This window comes from Sander lucioperca, chromosome 6, assembly GCF_008315115.2.
Source record: "Sander lucioperca isolate FBNREF2018 chromosome 6, SLUC_FBN_1.2, whole genome shotgun sequence".
Taxonomy (NCBI): Eukaryota; Metazoa; Chordata; class Actinopteri; order Perciformes; family Percidae; genus Sander; species Sander lucioperca.
This window is the reverse complement of record NC_050178.1, coordinates 3,373,556-3,396,471: the sequence shown is the minus strand read 5'-3', so window position 1 is coordinate 3,396,471 and position 22,916 is coordinate 3,373,556. Positions and strand designations below refer to the sequence as shown.

The following is a 22,916-nucleotide window of genomic DNA, read 5'->3' as shown; positions in this document are numbered from 1 at the left end:
ACTCCTGCGTTGGTCATTACTCTAATCAATAATCATGATCTGTGCTTTTGATGGATGGGGCTCAACCTCCTCTTGATGACTGGAGTAGTGTGAGGGAGGAGGAGGGGGGACTGGGGGACTGTGGGACTCGGGGTGCTGAGGCGAGGAGGACAGGCGTGAAATGAACTGTTCTGCTCCACTGCGAGCCCACACTCTTCCTTTCAGTAGGTAATTTGTCGCCTCATGTACTGGGGTGGGTGTGTGTCTGTGTATGTGTGTGTGTGTGTGTGTGTGTGTGTGTGTGTGTGTGTGTGTGTGTGTGTGTGTGTGTGTGTGTGTGTGTGTGTCATGTTTGAATGTGTCCTACGAGCCTAACATGGCCTGTGTTTATTTTTAGATAAGGTTATTGGAAGTGTGTGTGATGTAACTGAACAGTGTGAGAGCATCAGGTTTTTGTTTTTATTTGGTGTGTGTGTGTGTGTGTGTGTGTGTGTGTGTGTGTGTGTGTGTGTGTGTGTGTGTGTGTGTGCGTGCGTGTGTATGTGTGCGTGTGCGTGCATGCGTGCGTGCGTGTGTGCGTGCGTGCCCAGGTGTGGGATTATGTAATGTTATATTCCTCCGAGCTGTGGCGGGCTTTGTTCTGTATCACTGGAGGTCCTGTGCATCCAGCAGAATCAGCATTATGTGAGGTGTAGTTCATTACCCAGAATCGCCCAAGCTTGACACGTTATTATCTTTCTCCTGTGCTTTGACTCCATTTCAATTACCCTCTTACCATGCATAGCCTTCAGATCCAGCCTGTCTCCTCCCTCCCTTGGCCACCCTACATGGCCATCTCCAGCCAATCAGAGTTAAAGAAGCAGCATGTGCAGCCAATGACTGAGATGTGATAAAGACTATCAATCATTCTGTGTTGCAGGGAGGGTTTTATCAACCGTTCATCTGAGACTGGCTGCATGCAGCTTGTCAGCCAACAAGGCTTATAAGCCTTGTTCAACAATTCCCCACCTCTCTGGAGTGTAATGCAGTGAATTGTTTTAAGATGTTGCAGAACCACACACAGAAAGAGATAATTATCTTAATGTTTTTTTCTTGTCTTATTAAGTGGACATTTAAGACACTCCTAATGGGTTAATCAACCATGTGAGCTCAATATGTTTTTCAGTATGTTTTCCTGCAGCCATGTTTACAGTCGTCCCCTGTGTCAATGCCACACTTTGGTTTCTTGTTATTTTCAGAAATATAAAGACTTTGAAAAGTCAGTCAGAGTGGAGGAAATTGATGGTGTAAAACTGGTCAAAAACCTGGCTGTGAAGATGGAGGAAGTTTTCCGGAAAAAAGCGGAGGCCACCAGGGTAGGTACAATATTAAATATCTTTATAAAAAGCCTTTTATGTTTCTGGAATATTCTGCTTTGCAATTAATAACTCTACTTTTAATGAAAAATTATTAGAGTAAAGTTATTGCTTTTGTTAACATATTAAGGTTTAAATAGAAGAACACTGTGTGTGTGTGTGTGTGTGTGTGTGTGTGTGTGGGCAATGTTTCTTAGAAAATATGACTAAATATGGGGAGAGGGTCTTGGTTTCTTCGCCCACCTCCCCACCACAATAGGCCTAATTTTTTTTACAGTCCCTAAATTGAGCAGATTAGTCACTTGGAAAAGCAGACTAGGCTACTGTTCAAAAACCAAATCTACCAAATACAAATCAAATGTAAATGTAACAGGTCCGTCTCGAATATGGCCTGAGCTGTTGTCAGCCTCACAGCAGCAGCCTGTCTGCGACCTCAGCGCAGAGGAGCTTGTAACCATTTTAATGCTGCTCCTCGCAGGGACTGCTGGGTATTGATAACGTTTATCTCCCCCCGCCTGATCCCATGTGTGCGACAATTTATGACAGTTCAGCCTATAAATTACACGAATAGCAAAGCGCTTAATTTAATTTAACATAATTTGGTTCCCTGAGATGCATCAATATTATGGTGTTGTTTTTTTTTTTTTAAAGAATACAAGGCAGAAATGTGGACGTTGTAATAACCAGCACGTGTGATAAATCATAATCGGATGACGTCGTCGCTTTTCTTCAAATTGAAATCAGAGTTTGAAAATGATGCAGTGACCTCAATAAAGCGGCGGAGGTCGGGTGTCTGGCTCCTGCAGGTACATTTCACAAGAAGGGGAATTATTTAGGCTACCAAGAGTAGCCTAGGCTAAATCAGAAAACATAATATTTATTTCATGATGGTTTTTATTAGCCAACTGCTGACGACATGAGATCTCACCATGAGGTCAACTGAATTTGGTCACCACCGCCCCAGTTGTGTTTATATGGCAGTTATTTTGACACATGTGACGGATGTTAATTACCTGCTTGGCTCCGAAGGCGAGAGTGACCGTGACGTTTAGGTGGCGTTTCCCCCGGAAACACAGAGCCAAGCACATTTTCCAGAATCAAATTATTACAGAAGCTATCGCTGCTATACACGGCATGAGAACCTGCTTCTACCTGCCTCCATCAATCATTTCACAGCTGCACTCCACAGTTAGTGCCCTACATTTTATGCATATTGTTGTCCAAAATACCTCAAGGATTGCAAATGAGGGAGAGACTAACAGTTCTGTCATCATATTTTATTATTACAATTTAAAACAAAAGCTGGATATGGATTTTATCTAAACATTAATCTAAAGCCTGGCAATGGCCCTCGGTCATGTTGCTCTTCAATGGAATGACATGTGTTGAGGTTTGAAAATAAGAGTGGCAGAGTAATGTGCAAACAGCAAGTTTGAGAAATACAGAGAGCAGCAGAGTGTAGAAAAACTTCTGGGAATGACTTAGAAGGCTTTGGGGAAATCTCAAAGAATAGTGTATATTTCCTAATGTAAATATACATGTTTTGTATAGGAATTTGGTCGTTTAACATATTAGGCTACATTGTATGTAGCTCTATTCTTATTAACCAATGCTTTTTTCTCCTCTCAGCGGCTGGTGGAGGCAGCAGAAGAAGCGCACCATCAGCATGAGGATAATCCCGACCTGCAGGTGAGGTTTGTCCCGGACCAAAGAAAAGAAAAGAATAGAAAAGAGGAACGTAATTATTAAAAATGTGGTGTGTCATTGTGTTAGACCAGAATTAATCATTTTTAGTTGAGCTGGGGAGGAGCGGCTGCAAGGTGAGAGAAGGGTAATAGGCCCTAAAAGTCTTTAATTACGTTGGCATCGTCCTTCGCACTGATGTCCTGTCAGCGGTTTGATACATAATGCTTCTTTGATAAGCAATGCCGCACATATTGAAGGCTGCAGCGCCATGCTGTCATAACTCACACTGATTGTGAAAGTGTAATCGTAGCTCAAAGGCTGTCTGTAGGCCTGCTGCAGCGCCTTTAGGTTCAGTATAGACTACAGTAACCGAATAACTGTAATACAGTAGGCTATTAGAGATCCAGTGTCCTGATGTTGCGTGCAGAATTAAAGGCTGTGTTGTGTATTTTATTTATTAGTAGAAACATGTCTCAGGAGATACTGGACTCAGTCTGTGGCTAAAGCAGAGAGAAAAATGGGAGAGAGACTCGGCCTGCATTGTTTCTAGTTTAAATCGTATTTTATGCTCATATGCTCAGACTCTGTTCAGGACATTATTTAGCGGCTCTCACTGCGGATTTCCAGGTCGCACTGAGCTTCCTCGGTGTCTGCAGAGGGAATGCAGTATTTCTGTCGTTTGTTAGTTCTCTCTCTCTCTCTCTCTCTCTCTCTCTCTCTCTCTCTCTCTCTCTCTCTCTCTCTCTCTCTCTCTCTCTCCATGTGTGTGGACAAAGATAAATGAAACTCTTTTGCGCGGCGCATTGTTTCACTTTCGTGGCTCTAGATTGGAAACCCACTCGAGCAACAAACCACTGAAATAACGACAGCACTTCACAGTTAATAGTAGCATTTACATCATAGGAATACATTTCAGTCGCCTTGTTCCCTGCCCCTTTCTCTGTTGTTCACACAGACCGAACAAGACAGATTGTAGCCTACTTTTAAACATTTTCAATAAAAATTACGACTGCTATTCTAATAGTAAAGGGAAAAAATATATATTTGTTTTCACCATTATCCTTGAAAATATTTTGCCTATAGACTTTAATATGGCTTTGGCCCTCTAAAACCGATTGTTTGTAACACATTTTACTGAGGGATGTAGCCTACTGTATGTATGGGACTCGTTTCATTTGATATTTTTGATTAAATTATTATATTTGGGCTATTATTTCTGTAAGAAGACAAGGTTTCCATTTTCTCCATAGACAGTTTGGTATCTCTTACTCTCAAACTAGTAATCCTTAAATTAAACAATATGGACTCCACAAATACATAGAACCCCAGGTATTAATTAAATTCTTTATATTATTTTTGCTGAAATATTTAAATAATATTTTTGTAAACTTGACATGATTTTATGATAGTTTTATTGGTTTTATTTATAGCTTGCCGTAGACAAATATCTATCTCTATTAAGCATTTATGTGCTTTTATAAATTAAATGAAAACAAAATTTTGTATACTTTTGATAAGTCCAAGCTATTTGAATGCTTTATATTCAGGCAATTGACATACAGCACAGGCCTATCACAGAGATTTCATCTTAAAGGCCATAAAAAAATAATAAGGAAAATTCAATATCCACCTGCGATAATGATGTGATGTCATGATATTACTCCTTGTGGCATCATTTAGTCAACCTCGCCTCCCCTGACACTGCACATTTTTCACGCACCATTTCACTGACCACAATGAGATAAGCCGCCTGCTCTTATCTCAGCTTCTTTGTGTCAGGGCAGTCGGGTGTTTTGCATTGACCCGAGCGTAGTCCGCGGTTCAAGGGTGTGCAGATCAGGTCTGACGGAGCAACAGAAACTTGGCTCTCAGAAATTGTATTATACTGTAAAGTGTCTTTGGTTTAATGTTTGCTAACAGAGCTTTTGCTTTCAACTTTAAACATTTATGTTGGCCTATGAAAAAAGCCTCTAATCGATTTTTGAAAATCAGGAACATTTCAAAAATAATTAAACAGTTAAACAACTTCAACAGTTTTCATTAAATGCTCTTTGTGTGCTTTAAAGGTTTCTTTAATCTGACTGCCAAAACCTTGTTGAGTTAAAGGCCGAAATTCTGCTTTTGTGATTGCCCCTGAAATATTTGAAGCATATGTAAAAAGTAAAACATATTGTTTAATTTAAGAATCCTTGTTTATTGTGTATTTCATATTTTTTTACGTGATCAAATTAAAATGAAAGGGAGAGATGGATTTAAAAAAATGCATCATCCACATGATTTTGGTGGCTGTTATGGTAGTTTCTAAGGATCATAAAAAAAAACGGTTTGGCCCAAAAACACTGTTACAAAATGATGCTATAGAATAACACTGTAATTGATTCATATAGTAAAGCGTACAGTGTATTTGGCTCATATGCTGAATGTATTGTATTGATCACACATTACTGTAACTTATCTTAAACAACACGTCTACTTGAACAATGTCATCTGTAACATCAGGGAAGTTTCTGAGCAAATTAGTTTTGACTCTATGAAGCTGTTAGTTATAACAACGGCAGTACGAGTCAGGGACTGTTAAACCTTCAGTGCTTATTGGGACCCACCATCTCCAGATATTGGAGTGTGGGTACACAGTAAGTCCCAGCAGCCCATAATGGAGGGCAGATCTCTGCGGCAGGGCCTACAGCTAACTGCAGTGGTGTAGAGTCAGCGGGGCATCTCAGAGAGCTGCAGTGTCCCATGGTCTGCTCTACAGTAATAACCCTGGTGGTTAACGTGCCTCTCTACAGCACTATAAGTTCTGCTGAGGGTGCAGGTTTCTCTCCCCTGCTGCTCCCCCTCTGCAGCAACACCCCCCATCACCACCCCAGCCCTGCCGCAGGTCGTCAGAGAGCTGCTCAGGCGTGGTATGAGCTGTCAGGGACTGCTTGATGGTGATGCCCGCGCGGCCTCCCTCGAGTGTGATGCTGTAGAGTCCATCACCCATCTCTCTCCCCCCTCTCCCCCCCCCCCCCCCTCTCTCTCTCTCTCTCTCTCTCTCTCTCTCTCTCTCTCTCTCTCTCTCTCTCTCTCTCTCTCTCTCTCTCTTAGTGCAGCCAATAAGGACCACAGGCCACAGAGAGGCCGCTCAGACAGGATAGTCTTTCTTCTTGGTGAAGGACAGGACAGACAAACTGTTGGGTTTCACTTAAGGGAGGACAGACCTTTCACTGGCAGTCATGAAGTCCTCTTTGCACGTCCAGGGCCTTCTTAGACCTCAGTGACGAGTGACATTTGGTTGCACATTTTGATACACTAAGAACATTGAAAAACTGAGCCGAACTGAACTGAAGAAACTAAACAGAAATCTAAAAAAAACAAAAAATCTGCACACACTCACTTGTTATTATGTTTAATTAAAAGAATGTGTATTAATTATGAGTTTCAGTAGCTTTGGTGGTACAGCAGATTAATTTATCCCCGCTTTCTCTAGTCTGTGTGTCCAAGCGTCCTTGCAAGACATTGAACCCAAATTGCTCCCAAATAGTGTGTGCATGTGGCAGAAATAATTTAGAATAAAAGCCTCTTCCAAATCAATGCAATGTAAAAAACATAATTAATTAATTAATTAATTACAATATTTCCACATTGTGAGAAGCCAGCATGTATTTTTTAACCATTTACACCATGATTTCTGGTTGTCTTTTTTACTTCTCTGTGACCTTATTATCAGCTTATAATGCTAGGAGGACAGATGTAGAAACAAGCGCATGTTATTGTGCATTTGATTAATAATCTGTGAAAAATACTTAAATTCCTATATGCACGCTGAAACAGTTTTTGGTTGTTGTAATTGTTCTTGCCGTCTATACTGGCCATGAAGAGATGGGGGACAAAATCAGTCCCAGATTCCATCTTTGTGGTATTATCCATCCGCCGCCGCAACACTGTCAGGGGAGAGAATTTATACTAATAAGACTTTAACTTTGGAAGATACTCAATTCAGCCTGCTCAGATTTTGTCTTCGAGTAAACTTTAGAATGCACTTTCTGCACAGACCGAGGACTGTGGATTTTCTCCCCAATCACATACATTGAAATCCCATTAGGAAGAGATCTCTTGATGGCCAGGACTGACAGATTTTAAAATACATATGGGAATGTGAGTATTGTTTTGTAAGATAGATTTGTAAAAATGTGAACCTATACTTTAAGTATTAATATCACCACTGCTTTTAAACATTTGGGTATTCACTCTTTTTCTCAGTATGAGTACTTCAACGCCGTGCTGATTAATGAAGTGGACGAGGAGGGCAATAACGTAGAGCTGGGAGGAGAGTTCCTCCTGGAGCCCAACGACCATTTCAATAACCTATCAGTCAACCTGAGCCTCAGTGTGGTGCAGGTGCCCACCAACATGTACAACAAAGGTGAGAGCTCAGCCTGCACACAAGGATTATGTGTGTTATTTACCTACTGTGAGCTGATTAATGGGGAGGAGAAGAGAAGGGAGGAAAGTAAGTGGTGAAAATGAGAAATGGTAGCTGAAGCTGTATCAGTGTCACAGGCTGGGAGAAGTGGAGTTAAGGGATCAATAACAGTCCAGACATAAAGGGAAAGCAACTGCAGACCTCTCAAATAGACTGGAAAGATTGCCGAGAGGGGGTGTGGGAAAGATGTATACGCTAGCTTTTCAGTTGCTTCTTGTTTTTTAACGGAGTGTGTCACCTCTCCCTGTGTATTGCCAGGGCTGCTTTTGTTTGGTTATAATGGACTCCCCATAACTCTGTTCAAAGCACAAAGGCAGGCTTGTCCAGCAGGAGGAGGGGAGGGGATGATTTAGTCACAGGCATTGTAACTCCTTCAGGGGAGTCAATAAGGGACAAAGGTCAACCGTGCACTCTGTAATGGTGACCAGGATGATTACTATTATCACCATTTAATTTACTTGTTTCTCTCCCTCCTCAGATCCTGACATAGTGAACGGAGTGTACTGGTCCGAGGCTCTGAATAAAGTATTTGTAGATAATTTTGAAAGAGACCCAACACTAATCTGGCAGTACTTTGGGAGCGCCAAGGGTTTCTTCAGGCAGTACCCTGGTGAGTGCTGTCACTCTGTCAGTCTGTGTGTGTGTGTGTGTGTGTCGAAAAGAAAGGCTTTTCTCAAGGGAGCCATCAGCCATCGGCGCACGAAAAAAGAAAAAAAAAAAAACAGATCAGAACAAATGATTTAGAATTACTAAAAGGGTAATTTGGCTAATGTTGTAATTTTACAGACCATCAGAGAGGATGCATATATACAGGCTGTAATTAATCAGAATTTGGTGGTGTAGGTCTACAGTCGTACTGAGCGCGTCTGCTGGATCCAAACGAACTTATCAGACTGTTACAATGATATGAAACAGGCGGTTGGCTCACTGCAGTGCTGGAGTGAAGCTACAGAGATGAGCTACAGCTGATGATATTCTAATACAGATATGGACTCTGTATGTTTAATGTATCAGGAGAAATTCATAAAAAAAGAGATTTCTTTCACCAGTGTTTTGTGACACCCTTTTACTAATGTATTCATCATTAACATGTTATTTGAAAATCAAACTTCACTGAACTCTTCTTGGCTTCTTGTTTTGGTCATACTCTATGCAATATCCAAAGAGTGAAAACATTAATAAAGATATAGCCCCCAGTATGTAGGTTATACTGTAGGCAGTGTTCCTCAAGTACTAGTACCACTTTGAGGTACACATACTTTACTGGAGTACTTCTATTTTATGCTGCTTTATATTGCAATATTGAATATTGCACTTTTCACAGTTACCTTTCATTATAAGATTTTACATCCAAACATCAGTTTATAAAATATGATGCATTTTGATAGATTTAAAAGCAGTTCAAATTAGCTCAGCCTTGATCAACTCCAACATCAAGGTACCACCTACATGTTAAAAAAAGTATTTCCCTAAATCATTAATATGCATGACTAAATAAGCACTTTGAAAAAATATTCTGTTAATATTTATTAAAGCTTTAGTGCGTAACTTTTTGATATTAATGAACGTCCGTTACATTCAAGCCATTGCCAAATGAGTTGCTACAAAGCTAATTAAGACTATCAGCTCCACACAACTCTCTCTGTATTTTTCTCAGTATGGCTATGTTCAGAAGATTGTGTCGTCCGGTGACTTTCCCGCGCAGAAGCTCGAGCGAAGATAATTACCATCATGTCCATCATGTTTTTTTAATCCTCTGTGTCCTCCTTGCATATTAGCAACTGCGTGGAGGAGGGGTGGAGGAGGGGTGGAAGAGGGGTGGGGCCGCGTGCGTGATCACGGATGGCTTGTATCATGTGGATGCGGCAACAGTGTTGTTGTCTTCTTCTTACTTAGAATTCCTCATGGGGAATACAGAACCTACGCACTACAGTTTTAAGAATTTAACATCCGCTTCATCAGGACTGTGTGGGTGCGGTTTTATCAGATTTGATTAACAGTGCTGGCAACGTGAGCAAACAACCCACCAACTGTCATCAGATATTGATTCCAATGTTGTTAAATCCTGATTGGTGCTCAGAAGTATGTGAACCGCCTGTTTTCATCTGAGACCTGCCCACTTCAAACCAGTGAAAAGACAAGCGATAAAAAACAGGTATACAGAAAGGTGAAGTTATCAAACATTTCTAACTTTTGCAGAAAATGTCATCTCCATGTAGTACACTTACATAGTAAAAAGGGGGATTGAGAAAACGGATGCATACGTTGATACTACTGAAACATTTACTTTTGATACTTTGGGAAAAAGACATACATACTTGTATTTTTATAGTGTGGTATTGTTACTTTTACTTAAGTGAAGGATCTTATTACTTCTTCCAACACTGACTAGGGTTCTTGTTCAATACATCCAAAACAAAATTAATGGTCACCAATTTGCAAGCCAAAGCCTTTTAAACATAAAGCATTGTTAGTAACCTCCCTGTGAATGTGTTCATTTTTTGTGGTAATTTTAATGCCTACAGTAAGCTTCGTACATACAACAGCACAGCCGACACTGTACAGTGTAACAACATGGTGCAGCGAATTGACATATATATCCTAATAATATATTTTCTCTTAAAGTGCTCATATTATGCTTGTTGGCTTTTCCCTTTCCTTTATTGTGTTATATATCTTTTTTGTGCATGTAATAGGTTTACAGAGTGAAAAAGCCCAAAGTCCACGCCAAAGGGACTTACCATCTCCAACAGAAAACACTGTTCACAAACTGCTCCAAACAGCTCTATTGTAGTCCAGTCTTTACTTCCGTGATGAACGTGCGTCACTTTGTAACACACGTTATAATGCTCGCCTAGCTGCTAGCGTGGCACGCACTCATACTCTGCTTCTGACTGAATGTGCAGTACAAAAAATATGGTGTGTTTTGAAAATTAAACCATGTAAACCTATTCAGGTACAACCTCTAAATACAATTATGAACCTGAAAATTATAATATGAGCACTTTAATTGACTTCCTATTCCTTCTATTTCACAGGAGTAAAGTGGCATCCAGATGAACATGGTGTCATTGGCTTTGACTGTAGAAACAGGAAGTGGTAAGCCTCTACATACTTAGTCTATATCCACGACATTCCACTTCCGGGATTGCTCCGGTCCCGCAGGAAATTCCGCCAGATGCATGTCTTTTCATCCGATGTCCGTTTCCTTCCGCTTCTTTGTGTTGGAATTTTAAACTCCGGTCGATTTATGAGGAGTATGGTTAGATCTCTGCAAGGTAAATCCAGGCAGCTACTGTAGCTAAACTCTCTGTCCAATCGGAGTTTTCTCTTGCACGACTAAAACAACTTTTGAACATACATATGTTCCACCAAAACAAGTTCCTCCCAGAGGCTATTTTGCAGCGACACCGTGGCTCCGTGCGGAGCTTAGCGCCGCCCATGACGATTGTGATTGGTTTAAAGAAATGCCAATAAACCAGAGCACGTTTTCCTACCATCCCAGAATGCTGTGTGGCCTAGCCACACCCTCCTCCGCAGCATGTGGAGGAAGGTCTGGCAAAGCGAGTATACTACATACTAGACTAAATTTATTGCTATTGTTTTGTTTTTTCTTCTTATTTTGCAACAAGGTATCAAAATGTGTAATTTAACATATTTTCATATTTCAGGTACATTCAGGCAGCAACATCTCCGAAAGATGTCGTTATCTTAGTCGATGTTAGTGGAAGCATGAAAGGACTGAGGCTGACCATCGCCAGGCAGACTGTCTCCTCCATTTTAGATACACTTGGAGAGGACGACTTCTTCAACATCATTGCAGTAAGTTTTAGTTTAGCCATATACAGTTTATGTCCTATATCTGTGTCTATTCCTGTCTATTATCTTAAGAAAATAGTTTTTACTGAAGTATTTCAGATAACTGGAGCTCATTCTTCCATGAAAAATACTAATCTGTAATTTGCATTTCCACAGTATAATCAGGAGATCCACTATGTGGAGCCTTGTTTGAATGGCACGCTGATCCGAGCCGACAGAACCAATAAAGACGTGAGTCGCAATCAAACTGACATGTAATGAATACAGTATATCGGATCAGGTTAATTCCTGTGATTAATGTTTAAAACCTTTCTTTTCCACTTTTATCGTTATCTGTTAGCATTTCCGCGAACATCTGGACAAGCTGTTTGCCAAAGGGATTGGGCTGCTGGGTGACGCTCTGGCCGAAGCGTTCACAATCCTGAGTGATGTAAGTTCCAGTACAGTAAACCTCTCTGTATCTGTGACTGTCAGTTTAATAGGGATGCTGTGAAAACACAAATCTTCCCAGTCTATATTCCACTGAAATGATGTATCACAAAGCAGACCAATTAAATTCTTTTTTACTGTTTACTGATTATGTGACAATGCTGTTAAGTATTCATGAGTTATCACAAAATGATCCATTTATTTATTGATTCCTTTGATGGAACAATAAAGTATTTGTGCACAGATATCACAAACGCACTTCATTTTCATTTAACTGAAGGGCTCTACTTGATCAGAACATTAGGATTTTTTTTATTTTACAAGCCACATTTATTTTCAGTGACAGGAAGTGTTCGAGTACAACCTCATGTTCTCAGCTAATCATAAAAAGTAGCACACTCCATTCATATATATTTAAGCGTTTGGGAGGTGTGTCGCCTGTCGAAACACTCCAGCGCTATCCCTGTTCCGCCCTCCAAACACAGACACATCTATTCTGAATCATGATTAATGGCTCTAATTAATGTCGATGATTAATAATGTGGCTGATTGGAACACAAAGCAGATAAGGCCAGGAGCCACGCCGCACTCCTTTTATCTCCCTGTATTCAGGCGAGCTTTGGCTGCATCGCTGAAGCTGAGGGACTGCAGCTTTTACCTCTGCATTTGTCAGATTAATTAAAGCCCTGCAATGAATATGGTAATCAGGTAGCCAGTAGCCTACTACTGAAATGCATTGTTACACCACTGCCCAGTGAATTAAATCAGAATACAGCCTATCGTAGACCAAATCAAAAAGAAACTTGCTTCACTTGAAGAGCACTGCACCATTTTCATAAGAGCAGTGTTGAGATACAAAAAAGCAACGTCTCACCCTCTCACAAATGCGGCTGATATGAGAGAATCACAAAATGTGTAATAAAATATCCCCAACATCCCCTTGTTGGATTGTTATAGAACAAGATAATTGATGTATCTCTCAAACAACTAGGACTTGGGGTTGATTAGATTGTATCAGCATCAACTACTTCATGATTCCTGTTATTGATTATGTCTTTTATCATTAACATTTAGATTTACTAATTCCTATTTACTTTCAGTACTGAAAGAAATGTCATTTTATGCATTCAATGCATTTTGGAGGTGTTGAAAAAAGGAAAAGAAACGCAGGGTGGACACCAGCTGATGGGAGAAAGAAAAGGAGGAGGTTAATCACATATACTGTAGCCCAGGGAAGCTAGATGAGCTGCGACCCTCCATTGTCAGCCAGTTGCCTCTTGAGCTTGATGAAGAGAGCCCACTCACGGCAAGAGGGATGTCACACACTGGACTGCCTCTTGCACAGAAGCCATTTTGACATCTTAAAGGTCCAGTGTGTAACGTTTTTAGTTTTTCATTATCAAAATCTGTGTTGCCCGTTCACAAACTTGTAATGGGTACATGTAAGGGACATACAGGATATACTGCTCCGCCTTTCACGTTTTCGCTGTCACATGATAAACTCACAGGTGCTGCTAATGGGTATCGTGGCTTCCTGGCCCCGGCAAGTTTGAAGAAGGAAACATGGAGGATCACACGTATTCAAAATCCAAATTTCAGGAACAGGAGTTTTCTTCTTCGCCCCGAGAAAAAGAAAAAGGATATTGAAAAGAGCAAGAGACCAGCATTATCATAAAAAAGCACGAAGGCTACCGTACGTACTTTGAACTGCGTGGCGCGAGAGAGTTGATTGCGATATATGATCTCAACGCTAGATGGGAGAAATTTCCACACATTGGACCTTTAAAGCACAGGTGTAAATAATTAAACTAATGATGCTTGAATTCCATTTAGCTGCTTCAGTTTTTAGGATCCTGGTACTGTGCATGCTGGCTAACTGTCACATTACTGGGACACGTAATGGAACAGAGCCATCGTTAATGTCATTAATAACAGCTGTGCTTTCACTACCGTGACAAGTCAAAATTTTTCATTATATCAAAATATTGTGGCTGATTATCTTACTTTAGAGTTATTTATTTATATTTATATAATTGAACATGGAAATTATAGATTACAATCAAATATGTTATAATATTGGACATTTGTTTATTGTGTCATGCATATACAAGTGCCCAGCCAATACGAAATTTTAAGACCCTCAACAATATGGTTGTCATCTGATTTTCTCAAGAGAGGCCTCCTGATGCTCGGCCTATGTGATTTGAGAGTAGCGGTCCTCAGCAGTTTTCATCCTGTGTGATCGTGTCACTACATCCTCCTCTTTGTCTACGTTACAAGTCAATGAACCACTTAATTACTGCGATGCATCTTCTGGTATCAGAATAAAGTTTAAAGCACTCAGGTTTATTTACCAAGACATTATCTGTATTTTATTGACTGATGGCTGCACAGCTGCCATATCAGACATCATCATCATCATCATCATCATCATCATCATCATCATCATCATCACCATCATCATCATCATCATCATCATCATCATCATCATCATTATCATCATCATCATCATCATCATCATCATCATCATATACAGTGGAAACAGACAGCTCTGTTTGTTTAATGTTTAAATATCAACCCATACTGTATATTATGTGTGTTGTGAATTTATATCTTCATGTGTTTTCTCTCTTTCTGCAGTTTAATCAGACTGGACATGGCAGTCTGTGCAGCCAGGCCATAATGCTTGTGACTGACGGGGCGACTGAGATGTATGACGACGTTTTTGAGAAGTACAATTGGCCAGAAAGAAAGGTGAGTCCCTCTCTTTCTTTCTTTCCCTTTCTCCGCTGTTCCTCACAGTGCCTAATGTTCAATGTTAACCATGTCTTTTTTTAAAAACATTCTGCTTGCTCTGCACTTTTGTTCCAGTTGGGATAGATGTACATGTGAATACTTTATGCCAGCTGGAGCTCCTGTCTTGACGTTATGAGGAATTGGTTTCTTATTTCATCACCACTCATAACTCTGTAATTTACAAACCATGTCAATATGATGATTTTCAACATGTTGACGCATTACAGAGCAATATTTCCCCCCACATAGAATAATACATGGGGAATAAACTGCTTTCAAGGGTAGAGTGTGTACAGTGCAAGCAGCTGAGTCTCAAAGGCTCTGGTCTTCGTCCCCTCACTGCTGTGCTCTCCCCACTTTTCTTCCTGGACTCAGGAAAAATCTTTTGTTAGCCTTCCATTGTAAGACTAAAATGCAATTGAAATGGAATGGACTGCTGTGCCACTCACAAAGCGATAAAACAACAGCTCAGGGGCAGTTGTTCAGTCCTATCAAGCATATGTGTGTTGGCAGTGTTTGGCAGGATATTTGGCAGGAGACCCCATCCCCCCTCATACACCCTCAGGGCCGCTATATGGCAGCCATTCACTGTTTTCTATATGCTTCATGCTTAGCAAAGCATCTGGAGCCAATGAGCCGTGCAGGTTTGGCAAAGTGTCACACAGCGTTCTTTAAAAGGACAGTGGAACATGCCCTCATGCCAAACCCCCAACAAAAGAAAAAAAATGAACTGCAGAGAAACTAAAAAAAAGCCATAACTTACTGTTAAAAAACTGACAAAGATGGACTGAAAAAGGTAAATAATGAAAAAAAAGAGCTGGAAAAGCAGCTTAATGCTCAGTGCTTTCGCATGAGGATGTAAAAACATGCAGCTATACTTCTTGCGCCAAAGCCTGATAGAATCAGGACAGGAAGATAAAGTCCTAAGGAGACACATCACTTTGCATGTTTTTTCAATCCTTCCATCTTTGAAACTGTCGACATCTATGTGTCCTCTGCACAGGTGCGAATATTCCCGTACCTGATTGGACGAGAGTCTGCATTTGCTGATAACCTCAAATGGATGGCTTGTGCCAACAAAGGTTTGGGACTTTTTGACAAGCACTTCTCAAGACAGCGAGTGTCGAGTATAGGCTGATGTGGTGCTCCTGTGGAGCAATGTGATGATGGTTGAGGATGTGAGGGTCTCTGTGTGGTTTGGCCGTGTATGCGTATGTTATGTGTGTGTGTGTGTGTGTGTGTGTGTGTGTGTGTGTGTGTGTGTGTGTGCATGCATGTGTGTATGTGCTGGCTCAGACTCTTTCTGCCAAGAGGCAATGAAGTGGCACTTGGGGGGGTTCAGAGGTCAATCCGCTCTAATCCCTCTTCCTGTCAGAGTGTCTCCCCCTTGGCTGCTCACTGCTGATGGCTCCCACGTGTCAACGCTCTGGATGAGTGCCCTCTGGAAGGGAAAGTCACAGGCAGGAAAACAGAAAAAAGGAAAGCCCCAAAAATCCTTCCCCATACAGACCCCCAATGTGGAATAACCTTACATGTCCAATATGAAGCATTGTCAGCAACAGCAGGAGCTGACACAAGTCAAGTGACTCCCGTGTGAGTGTAAACTGTAATGTCAGGGAAATTAGCAGCAAATTACAAAATGTTGTTAAGGGGTAAGTGCTTTGGGGAAACTTGGACACATGACTTCTGTAGTTCTAAAATCCTAGATAGGATTACCTTTGCTGATAGTACTTTTGTTTAAGTTTCAGATGCAGGACTAAACATTGCTGATCATATACTTTTTTTACCACTGGATATCAGTTTTAAATATGTTTATGTGTTGTCTTAAATAGTCAGAATACATGTAGGACTACACATTATGTATGCTGTTCCTCATTTTAGGAAAATATGTGTTTAATTGCAGGATATTTCAGTCAGATCTCCACCTTAGCAGATGTTCAGGAGAACGTGATGAGGTATCTTCACGTCATGAGCCGCCCGAAGGTTATTGACCACGAGCACGACACAGTGTGGACTGAAGCTTACGTGGACAGTGCTGTGAGTGTGTTAAAGCGCTTTACTTCAAGTTATTAGTTCTCATTCCCAATTTACATTTGTATATGAGTGAGTATATGAGTGAGACTGCATGCGTGTGTGTACAGTGCAGCAAAATGCTTTGATTCCATTTTAGGGGCTGTGGTTTCTTATAGTTGCAGGATCCACGTTATTTTGTCCATTACTGTGCCGTACAGTAAGCATGCACACGTGTGGGTCTGCTTTCTCATCATTACTCTTCATGCTGCTGGAATGATTCCTCATTATGAGGTTCATTAATCTGCATTGGTCTCCCCCCCTCTGTCGTACATCTGCGTCCACAAAGTCAATGCACAATGTGAAGGCTTTAATCCACTGAACAATTCAATCTTTATGCGTCTTTTCTTTCATTTCAGCTTTCCCAGGCTCATAAGGTAAATATCTACATGTGATGTTTGCGTGCTCGCAGGTAGAATCATGTTAATAAAAAAAATGTGTTGTCTTATCATAAAAGAATTGAACAGATGCTGTAGGAAGTAGTTCTGAACTAGCATCAGAAAGGAGATCGCGGGCAGGTTATGAAAGGTTTCCACTGGGACTCAAATTTGAGTCATGTTGTATAAAGAAGTGACCTGAGAGGTTAAATAGCTGCTTATTGCCCCTACTTTTCAACATTATGCTTTTTTTAATTTTCTTATGAAGTTTAAAGTGAGGAGAGGCTCTCTGAGGGGCAGGAGCAGTAGAGGAGCATTTATTGTACTTCTCTCCAGTATGGAGACAATGAGCATGCATACACTAAAACATAGACACAGACACACACACAGACACACACACACACACACACACACACACACACTCACACAGAAGGGTTGGGAGATTGTCCTCTGGAGTGTGTGCTCTTGTATCTCAGCCTCAGACACACCATTCATCATTCTGTGGATCATTGCATTTTATCTCCTAAAGCCCATAATAAAACTGACATTGGAGGGGAGACCAAGAAAGGGAGAGGGGTGGGGGGGAATGTGGTTAGGTGTCTGTGGCTTTACCTGACCTGTGTGTGTGTGTGTGTGTGTGTGTGTGTGTGTGTGTGGGGACTGCAGCAGTCCAGTTTCTACTTCAATTGTGTGATGAATTGAAGGACCCACCATTCTTCATTTTGTCAAGCTAGATAGTACACACTGCAGTTCACGGCTTGTTTGCTTCATATGCATGCACATACACAAATGAACATCAACTACGCACGCGCACACACACACACAAAAACAGGGACATAGGCACACTCAGCTGTGTCGACTCACGAGGTGAGGGAATAGCAGACCTACTTTAACAGCGCTCATGTGCTTAATAATGTCAGCCTTCATCCTACTGAACTGACCCCACGTGAGACTCACTCAGTTCTTGTTTGACAACTGAAAGGCTGCGACCAGGATCCTGTATGATTCTGCAGGAATTCATGTGGATGCGGAACAGATTCTGTCTGTTGTTTGTGTTCCCTACTACTGAATTTGTAGCCACATTTGGCTTCATTATTGTCAAGTCCTGAAGCTGTTATTCCCTGCTGAATAACCCATGCTCTCTCTTTAATATTTGGACATTTTAAATTGAATTTCATGTCAATTAGGCTGCCTCTTCACTGCTAATTAGCTACTATACTATGTGAAAAAAAGTTGTCAGAAGTCAAGTGCTTTTTCACCCAGTAACATTGATTAACATTTCCATGGCAGCTGTTCTTTTTCTTTTAAATTTTACATTCTTATATGATTGAGTCTATACGACGTTTTGTTTATGAATGCAATTATTGTTTTAACATCATTAATATAATTTCTTCTGTAGTAGTTGCTGCAGTAGCAAAAGGTCAAAATATATCATCTTTGTTCTGTAGGTATAATAATACAGTTTAAATGTGTCTTTCTCTATGCAATTTTTGCTTTTGACTAATGCTTACCAACCTGATGAGAGAACAGCTGCTCAGCTCAAATAGCAGCATTCAACAAACAGAAATTCTTTTTTTTTTTCAGTTGAAAAACAAAGCAGGCCCAAGTCTGATGACTACAGTAGCCATGCCTGTCTTCAGCACAAAGAATGAAACGGTAAGTGAGCGAGTCATTGACTCACATGACGGTAGAAATAAGTACATTTTCTCAAGTACTGTATTTAAGTACAATTTTGACATACTTTACTTGAGTATTTACATTTTTTGCTACTTTCTACTTCATTACATTTCATGTTGTACTTTTTACTCCTACGTTTATATAATATATGCATATTTACATCTAAAGTTACTTCTTAGTTTTCAGATTAAGATTTTACAAAAAAAGATATAAGATTATTAAATTAAATACATTGTTAAAGAATAAATGAATGGCTCCCAACCCTTTTGGCTGTGACCCTTTACAAATAAATCTTGGTGGGGCTTATTGTCACATTTCAGATGTCTTTTAGTTGTTAGCAGTTCCAACAAAGAGACATTTCCCCTCTAAACTTCTCATTTGGTTTCATTTAAATAACTCTCCAAGGCCCAAAGAGGTACAATTATTAAATATTTCACAAAACGTAGAGTATGGAGAAAAGTCTAGAAAATGATTATAAATTTGATTTACTAAAACGTTTTACTTTGAACTTTTTGACTAAACTACCTTACAGTATATGAAGTGGTTAAAACTAGCTACTCCTTGATCAGTTGCAACAGTAAAATGCTGCTTACAGATTGATGAATTAGTATTTTCTAATAATGTCATATACAATAACATCAGTGATGGGGGCATTTTTTTATGTAACGAGAACTTTTACTTTTAAATCTTTACGTTTTGCTGATAATACTACTGTACTTTTACTCACTTAAGTAGGATTTTGAATTCAGGACTTTTGCTTGTATGGAGTATTTTTACGTTGTGGTATTGGTACTTGGATCTGAGTACTTCTTCCACCACTGCTAAGTAATTATTCATGCAAATTTCCTCTAAAGTTGTGTATGTGTGTTTTGAATCTCTTCATGCAGAAGAACCAGGGTATTCTGTTGGGGGTCGTAGGAACAGACATCCCTCTGCAGGAGCTGATGAAGCTCATCCCTAAACATATGGTACAATCAGCTGTGATCTGTGTGTACTTTTGCTTTGAATAAAAAATATGTATTAATATGCATTTTTTTTTTCTTCTCTGTATCTCATGTTGTGTCTCTAGTTAGGAATCCATGGGTACGCATTTGCTATCACAAACAATGGCTACGTCCTGACTCATCCAGACCTCAGGCCTTTGGTAACTCAGTTTCTTAACGTTACTTTTACACCAGAACAGTCTCACAGCATTCCCTGACTTTACCATGTTTTTCTTTTTGTTTTGTCCATGCAATTGTATACATAACGGAAATGATGAACTGAAAGCCTCCATTATTGAGGGCACACAGAGACAAATGTGTTATCTAGTTAGGAGGCTAAATGGGCTCGTATAGTCTGTAATCCCCACCTTTTCCTTTGATGTATGCATGCAGGGATAAAGGCCACTCATAGGGCTGGCCGGCCTGAGATTTCCCAGAGGTAACTTAACACTCACTGGCAGAGACCACAGCCGCTCGCCCTGGGACCGTTGGTTCCTCAGGAGCTATGGCTGTGCTAATGGATCTGTGTGTGCCAGTGTTAGTGCTGTTCCTCTCTGTGCAACTCTGTGTGTGTGTGTGTGTGTGTGTGTGTGTGTGTGTGTGTGTGTGTGTGTGTGTGTGTGTGTGTGTGTGTGTGTGTGTGTGTGTGTGTGGTGGTCTTTGTTGTTTTTTTGTGAGCGTCTCTTTGTGGCTAAAACTGTGCTGTGGTTGTATCATTGACTTGTTTCTTGTGGACCAGACGACATACACTAGCAGAGTTTGACATGTACAGTTTAATGCATCGATGTAGACTTGTTTAAGCTTGGATTTCCTATCAATCATGTTAATGATTTTAATTTACCTGACAGTGGTGTTAATTTCACAGACGATTTGTTAAATAATTACACAACAAAACCTCCATAACAAGGCTTGATAAATAAGATCATACAGCAAGTCTTCATGTTGACATTGAAACACAAAAGACAGATTACAGTGACACCTTTCTAAATAGATTTATTTCTTTAATATCACGCTCATAGATTTGAAAATTGTGTGTCACATGCAGATTTCACAAATGGGTCAAGCTAGAGTAGCAGACATGCATAAGCCGTGGTTTGTCAAAATAAAATTAATTGATCATTAAATTGTGTATATTGTGTTTCTTTGTGCAGTATCAGGGCAGTCAGAAGAGGAGGAAGCCCAACTACAGCAGCGTGGATCTCTCTGAGGTGGAATGGGAAGACAAAGATGATTTTGTATGTGTTAAACCCCTAAAAACCAATGTTCTATGGAAAGACAGGTCGTTATTCAGTCGACAATATGAAACAATAGATGTACTTTGGACTACATGCAACATTGTGTGACTGCAACTGACACAATGCTTTGATTTCACATTGTTACTGGACTGCATGTCCATTAGTTAGTTTGTACAGTAAATTATCTATTATTTCAAATTAACCCTAAGAATCATCAAGGTACGACTCTGTTTTCAGTATCCTACTGTAGCAAAATGCCAGCCACATCCAGGCTGCTGGATCACTGATCCAGCCTCGACTTCTCTGCTCCATGTGCCTCTTTGTGTGCTTTATCTTTCAGCTACGCAACGCTATGGTGAACAGGAGGACAGGGACTTTCTCTATGGAGGTGAAGAAGACGGTGGATAGAGGGGTGAGGCTGCAGATAAAGATGTCTCTCTATCAGATAAGGCTTGTTCTCTCCATTGTCTCGAGACTCAAGGTGTAAATCTCATCTGCACTTCTTTTCTGCTCTTTTAGCGGCGTGTCCTGAAGATGCACAATGACTATTACTTCACTGACATCAAAGGAACACCATTCAGGTGGAGAAAAAAAAATTTCATTACATTCCTAAAACGACTTTCTGTCCGTTTATGTCTTGGTTACAGTTAAATGTTGATTTTCTCCACTGTCTGCATCTCCAGTGTCGGAGTGGCTCTCTCCAGAGGTCAGGGAAAGTACTTCTTCCGAGGAAATGTATCAGTTGAAGCCGGTATGTCACTCCAACTCTGTCATTTACTCCCTAAATACAGTGAGATGCATTTCACTCTGACTTGCTTGTTTGAGAGGGCTTATTGTATTAGTCTAACCAGGCTGGCATTGCTGAAGCGTTACTGACTTGTGTTTTTCAGGGCTCCGTGATCTGGAACAGCCAGATGTCGCCCTGGCAAATGAATGGTAACACTGGGGTTATGGGAGTGGGCATTCATGCGTTATGTAGGTTATCCCCCTGTGATCATCACACAGTGAGGCCTGTTATGTAACAGTGTGGCTCTGTTTGGACCACAGGACTTACTGCAACACAGAGGAGCAGCACGAGCACCGTCACCTGACCCAGATTCAAGCCATCAAGCTCTTCATGATGGGCCGCAGACCACACCTCAGATGTAAGAGACATCTGAGTCACACCTGAATAAACTACACTACATGGATCCTGTTTTATCTCTCATCAAATTATAATTCTAATATGAATGAATATAATACACAAAAAAATGTATTGTTACAAAAGAGATGGATGTTTTAGGTTTTTGAACAACACTCTGCAGGTGACAGAGAGCTGATCCAAGAGGTATTATTTGATGCTGTGGTCACTGCTCCACTGGAGGCCTACTGGACTGGCCTGGCCCTCAACAAGTCAGAGTAAGAACATTTTTGGTACCATTTTCAAGTCATTAATGAAGGGTGTCATTAATGTTTTCTAATAAGCCATCAGTAAATGTTTGTAAGTCATCAGCAATCATAAATGTTTGCAAGTCATGAATGAAATGTTCTTACAATAATCCATCAAGTCTGCTATGTAAATGGTAATAATAAGTTGTCATGATTAAGTAGACAAAAAAAACAAGAGTTTTTACAAGCTGGCAACCCAAAATGATTCTTATTAATGGCGTATAACTGATTTATAAGGCATTAATAACCATTAACAAAGGCATTCGTTACATACCCTTTTTATGCCTTTTTAGAAAGTGGCACCCACATTTGTTTACAGAAACTCTATAACTATATCTCTTTACCATTAATGATACTTACATACACATTATGTACATTGAAAGAACTGTTAGTCGCTTTATTGTTCCCTTCTTAAAGCAATCTCAGTGTAAGAGATGGGCTTAATCAGTCTTCCAAAAGTTACCGCCTTTTTGGTATCAAATTATCTCTGTGTGTTTACCCAGACACAGTTTCCTTGCTGTGTACTGGTGGACGGAGGCTAACACAAAAAGAACTTTGGGTGATACATGATATTAGGAAGGGGTGTTTTTTCACAGACAGAATGAACAGGAGAA

At 40.3% G+C, this 22,916-nt stretch overlaps 1 protein-coding gene across 5 annotated transcripts in view; it reads left to right on the top strand.

Annotated features, from left to right (window-relative positions):
* The window catches only part of cacna2d3 (calcium channel, voltage dependent, alpha2/delta subunit 3), a 35,036-nt gene that overhangs the window by 5,809 nt on the left and 6,311 nt on the right, over nt 1-22,916 (top strand). For 3 of the 5 annotated variants that reach the window (XR_004897738.1, XM_031287477.2, XM_036002614.1), the window contains 22 exons: nt 1,218-1,334; nt 2,964-3,023; nt 7,266-7,428; nt 7,967-8,098; nt 10,527-10,587; nt 11,160-11,310; nt 11,464-11,538; nt 11,648-11,737; nt 14,377-14,490; nt 15,536-15,614; nt 16,436-16,569; nt 16,962-16,979; nt 18,564-18,635; nt 19,544-19,624; nt 19,726-19,800; nt 20,791-20,874; nt 21,215-21,286; nt 21,394-21,455; nt 21,558-21,625; nt 21,765-21,810; nt 21,922-22,019; nt 22,179-22,272. Coding sequence is in view for 4 of the 5 variants with exons in the window: in XM_031287477.2 (XP_031143337.1) it covers nt 1,218-1,334; nt 2,964-3,023; nt 7,266-7,428; nt 7,967-8,098; nt 10,527-10,587; nt 11,160-11,310; nt 11,464-11,538; nt 11,648-11,737; nt 14,377-14,490; nt 15,536-15,614; nt 16,436-16,569; nt 16,962-16,979; nt 18,564-18,635; nt 19,544-19,624; nt 19,726-19,800; nt 20,791-20,874; nt 21,215-21,286; nt 21,394-21,455; nt 21,558-21,625; nt 21,765-21,810; nt 21,922-22,019; nt 22,179-22,272 (1,946 nt within the window). In the remaining variant the exon portion in view is untranslated. The remainder of the gene's footprint in view (nt 1-1,217; nt 1,335-2,963; nt 3,024-7,265; nt 7,429-7,966; nt 8,099-10,526; nt 10,588-11,159; nt 11,311-11,463; nt 11,539-11,647; nt 11,738-14,376; nt 14,491-15,535; nt 15,615-16,435; nt 16,570-16,961; nt 16,980-18,563; nt 18,636-19,543; nt 19,625-19,725; nt 19,801-20,790; nt 20,875-21,214; nt 21,287-21,393; nt 21,456-21,557; nt 21,626-21,764; nt 21,811-21,921; nt 22,020-22,178; nt 22,273-22,916) is intronic. The other 2 variants (XM_031287478.2, XM_036002615.1) reach the window with 1 other exon arrangement.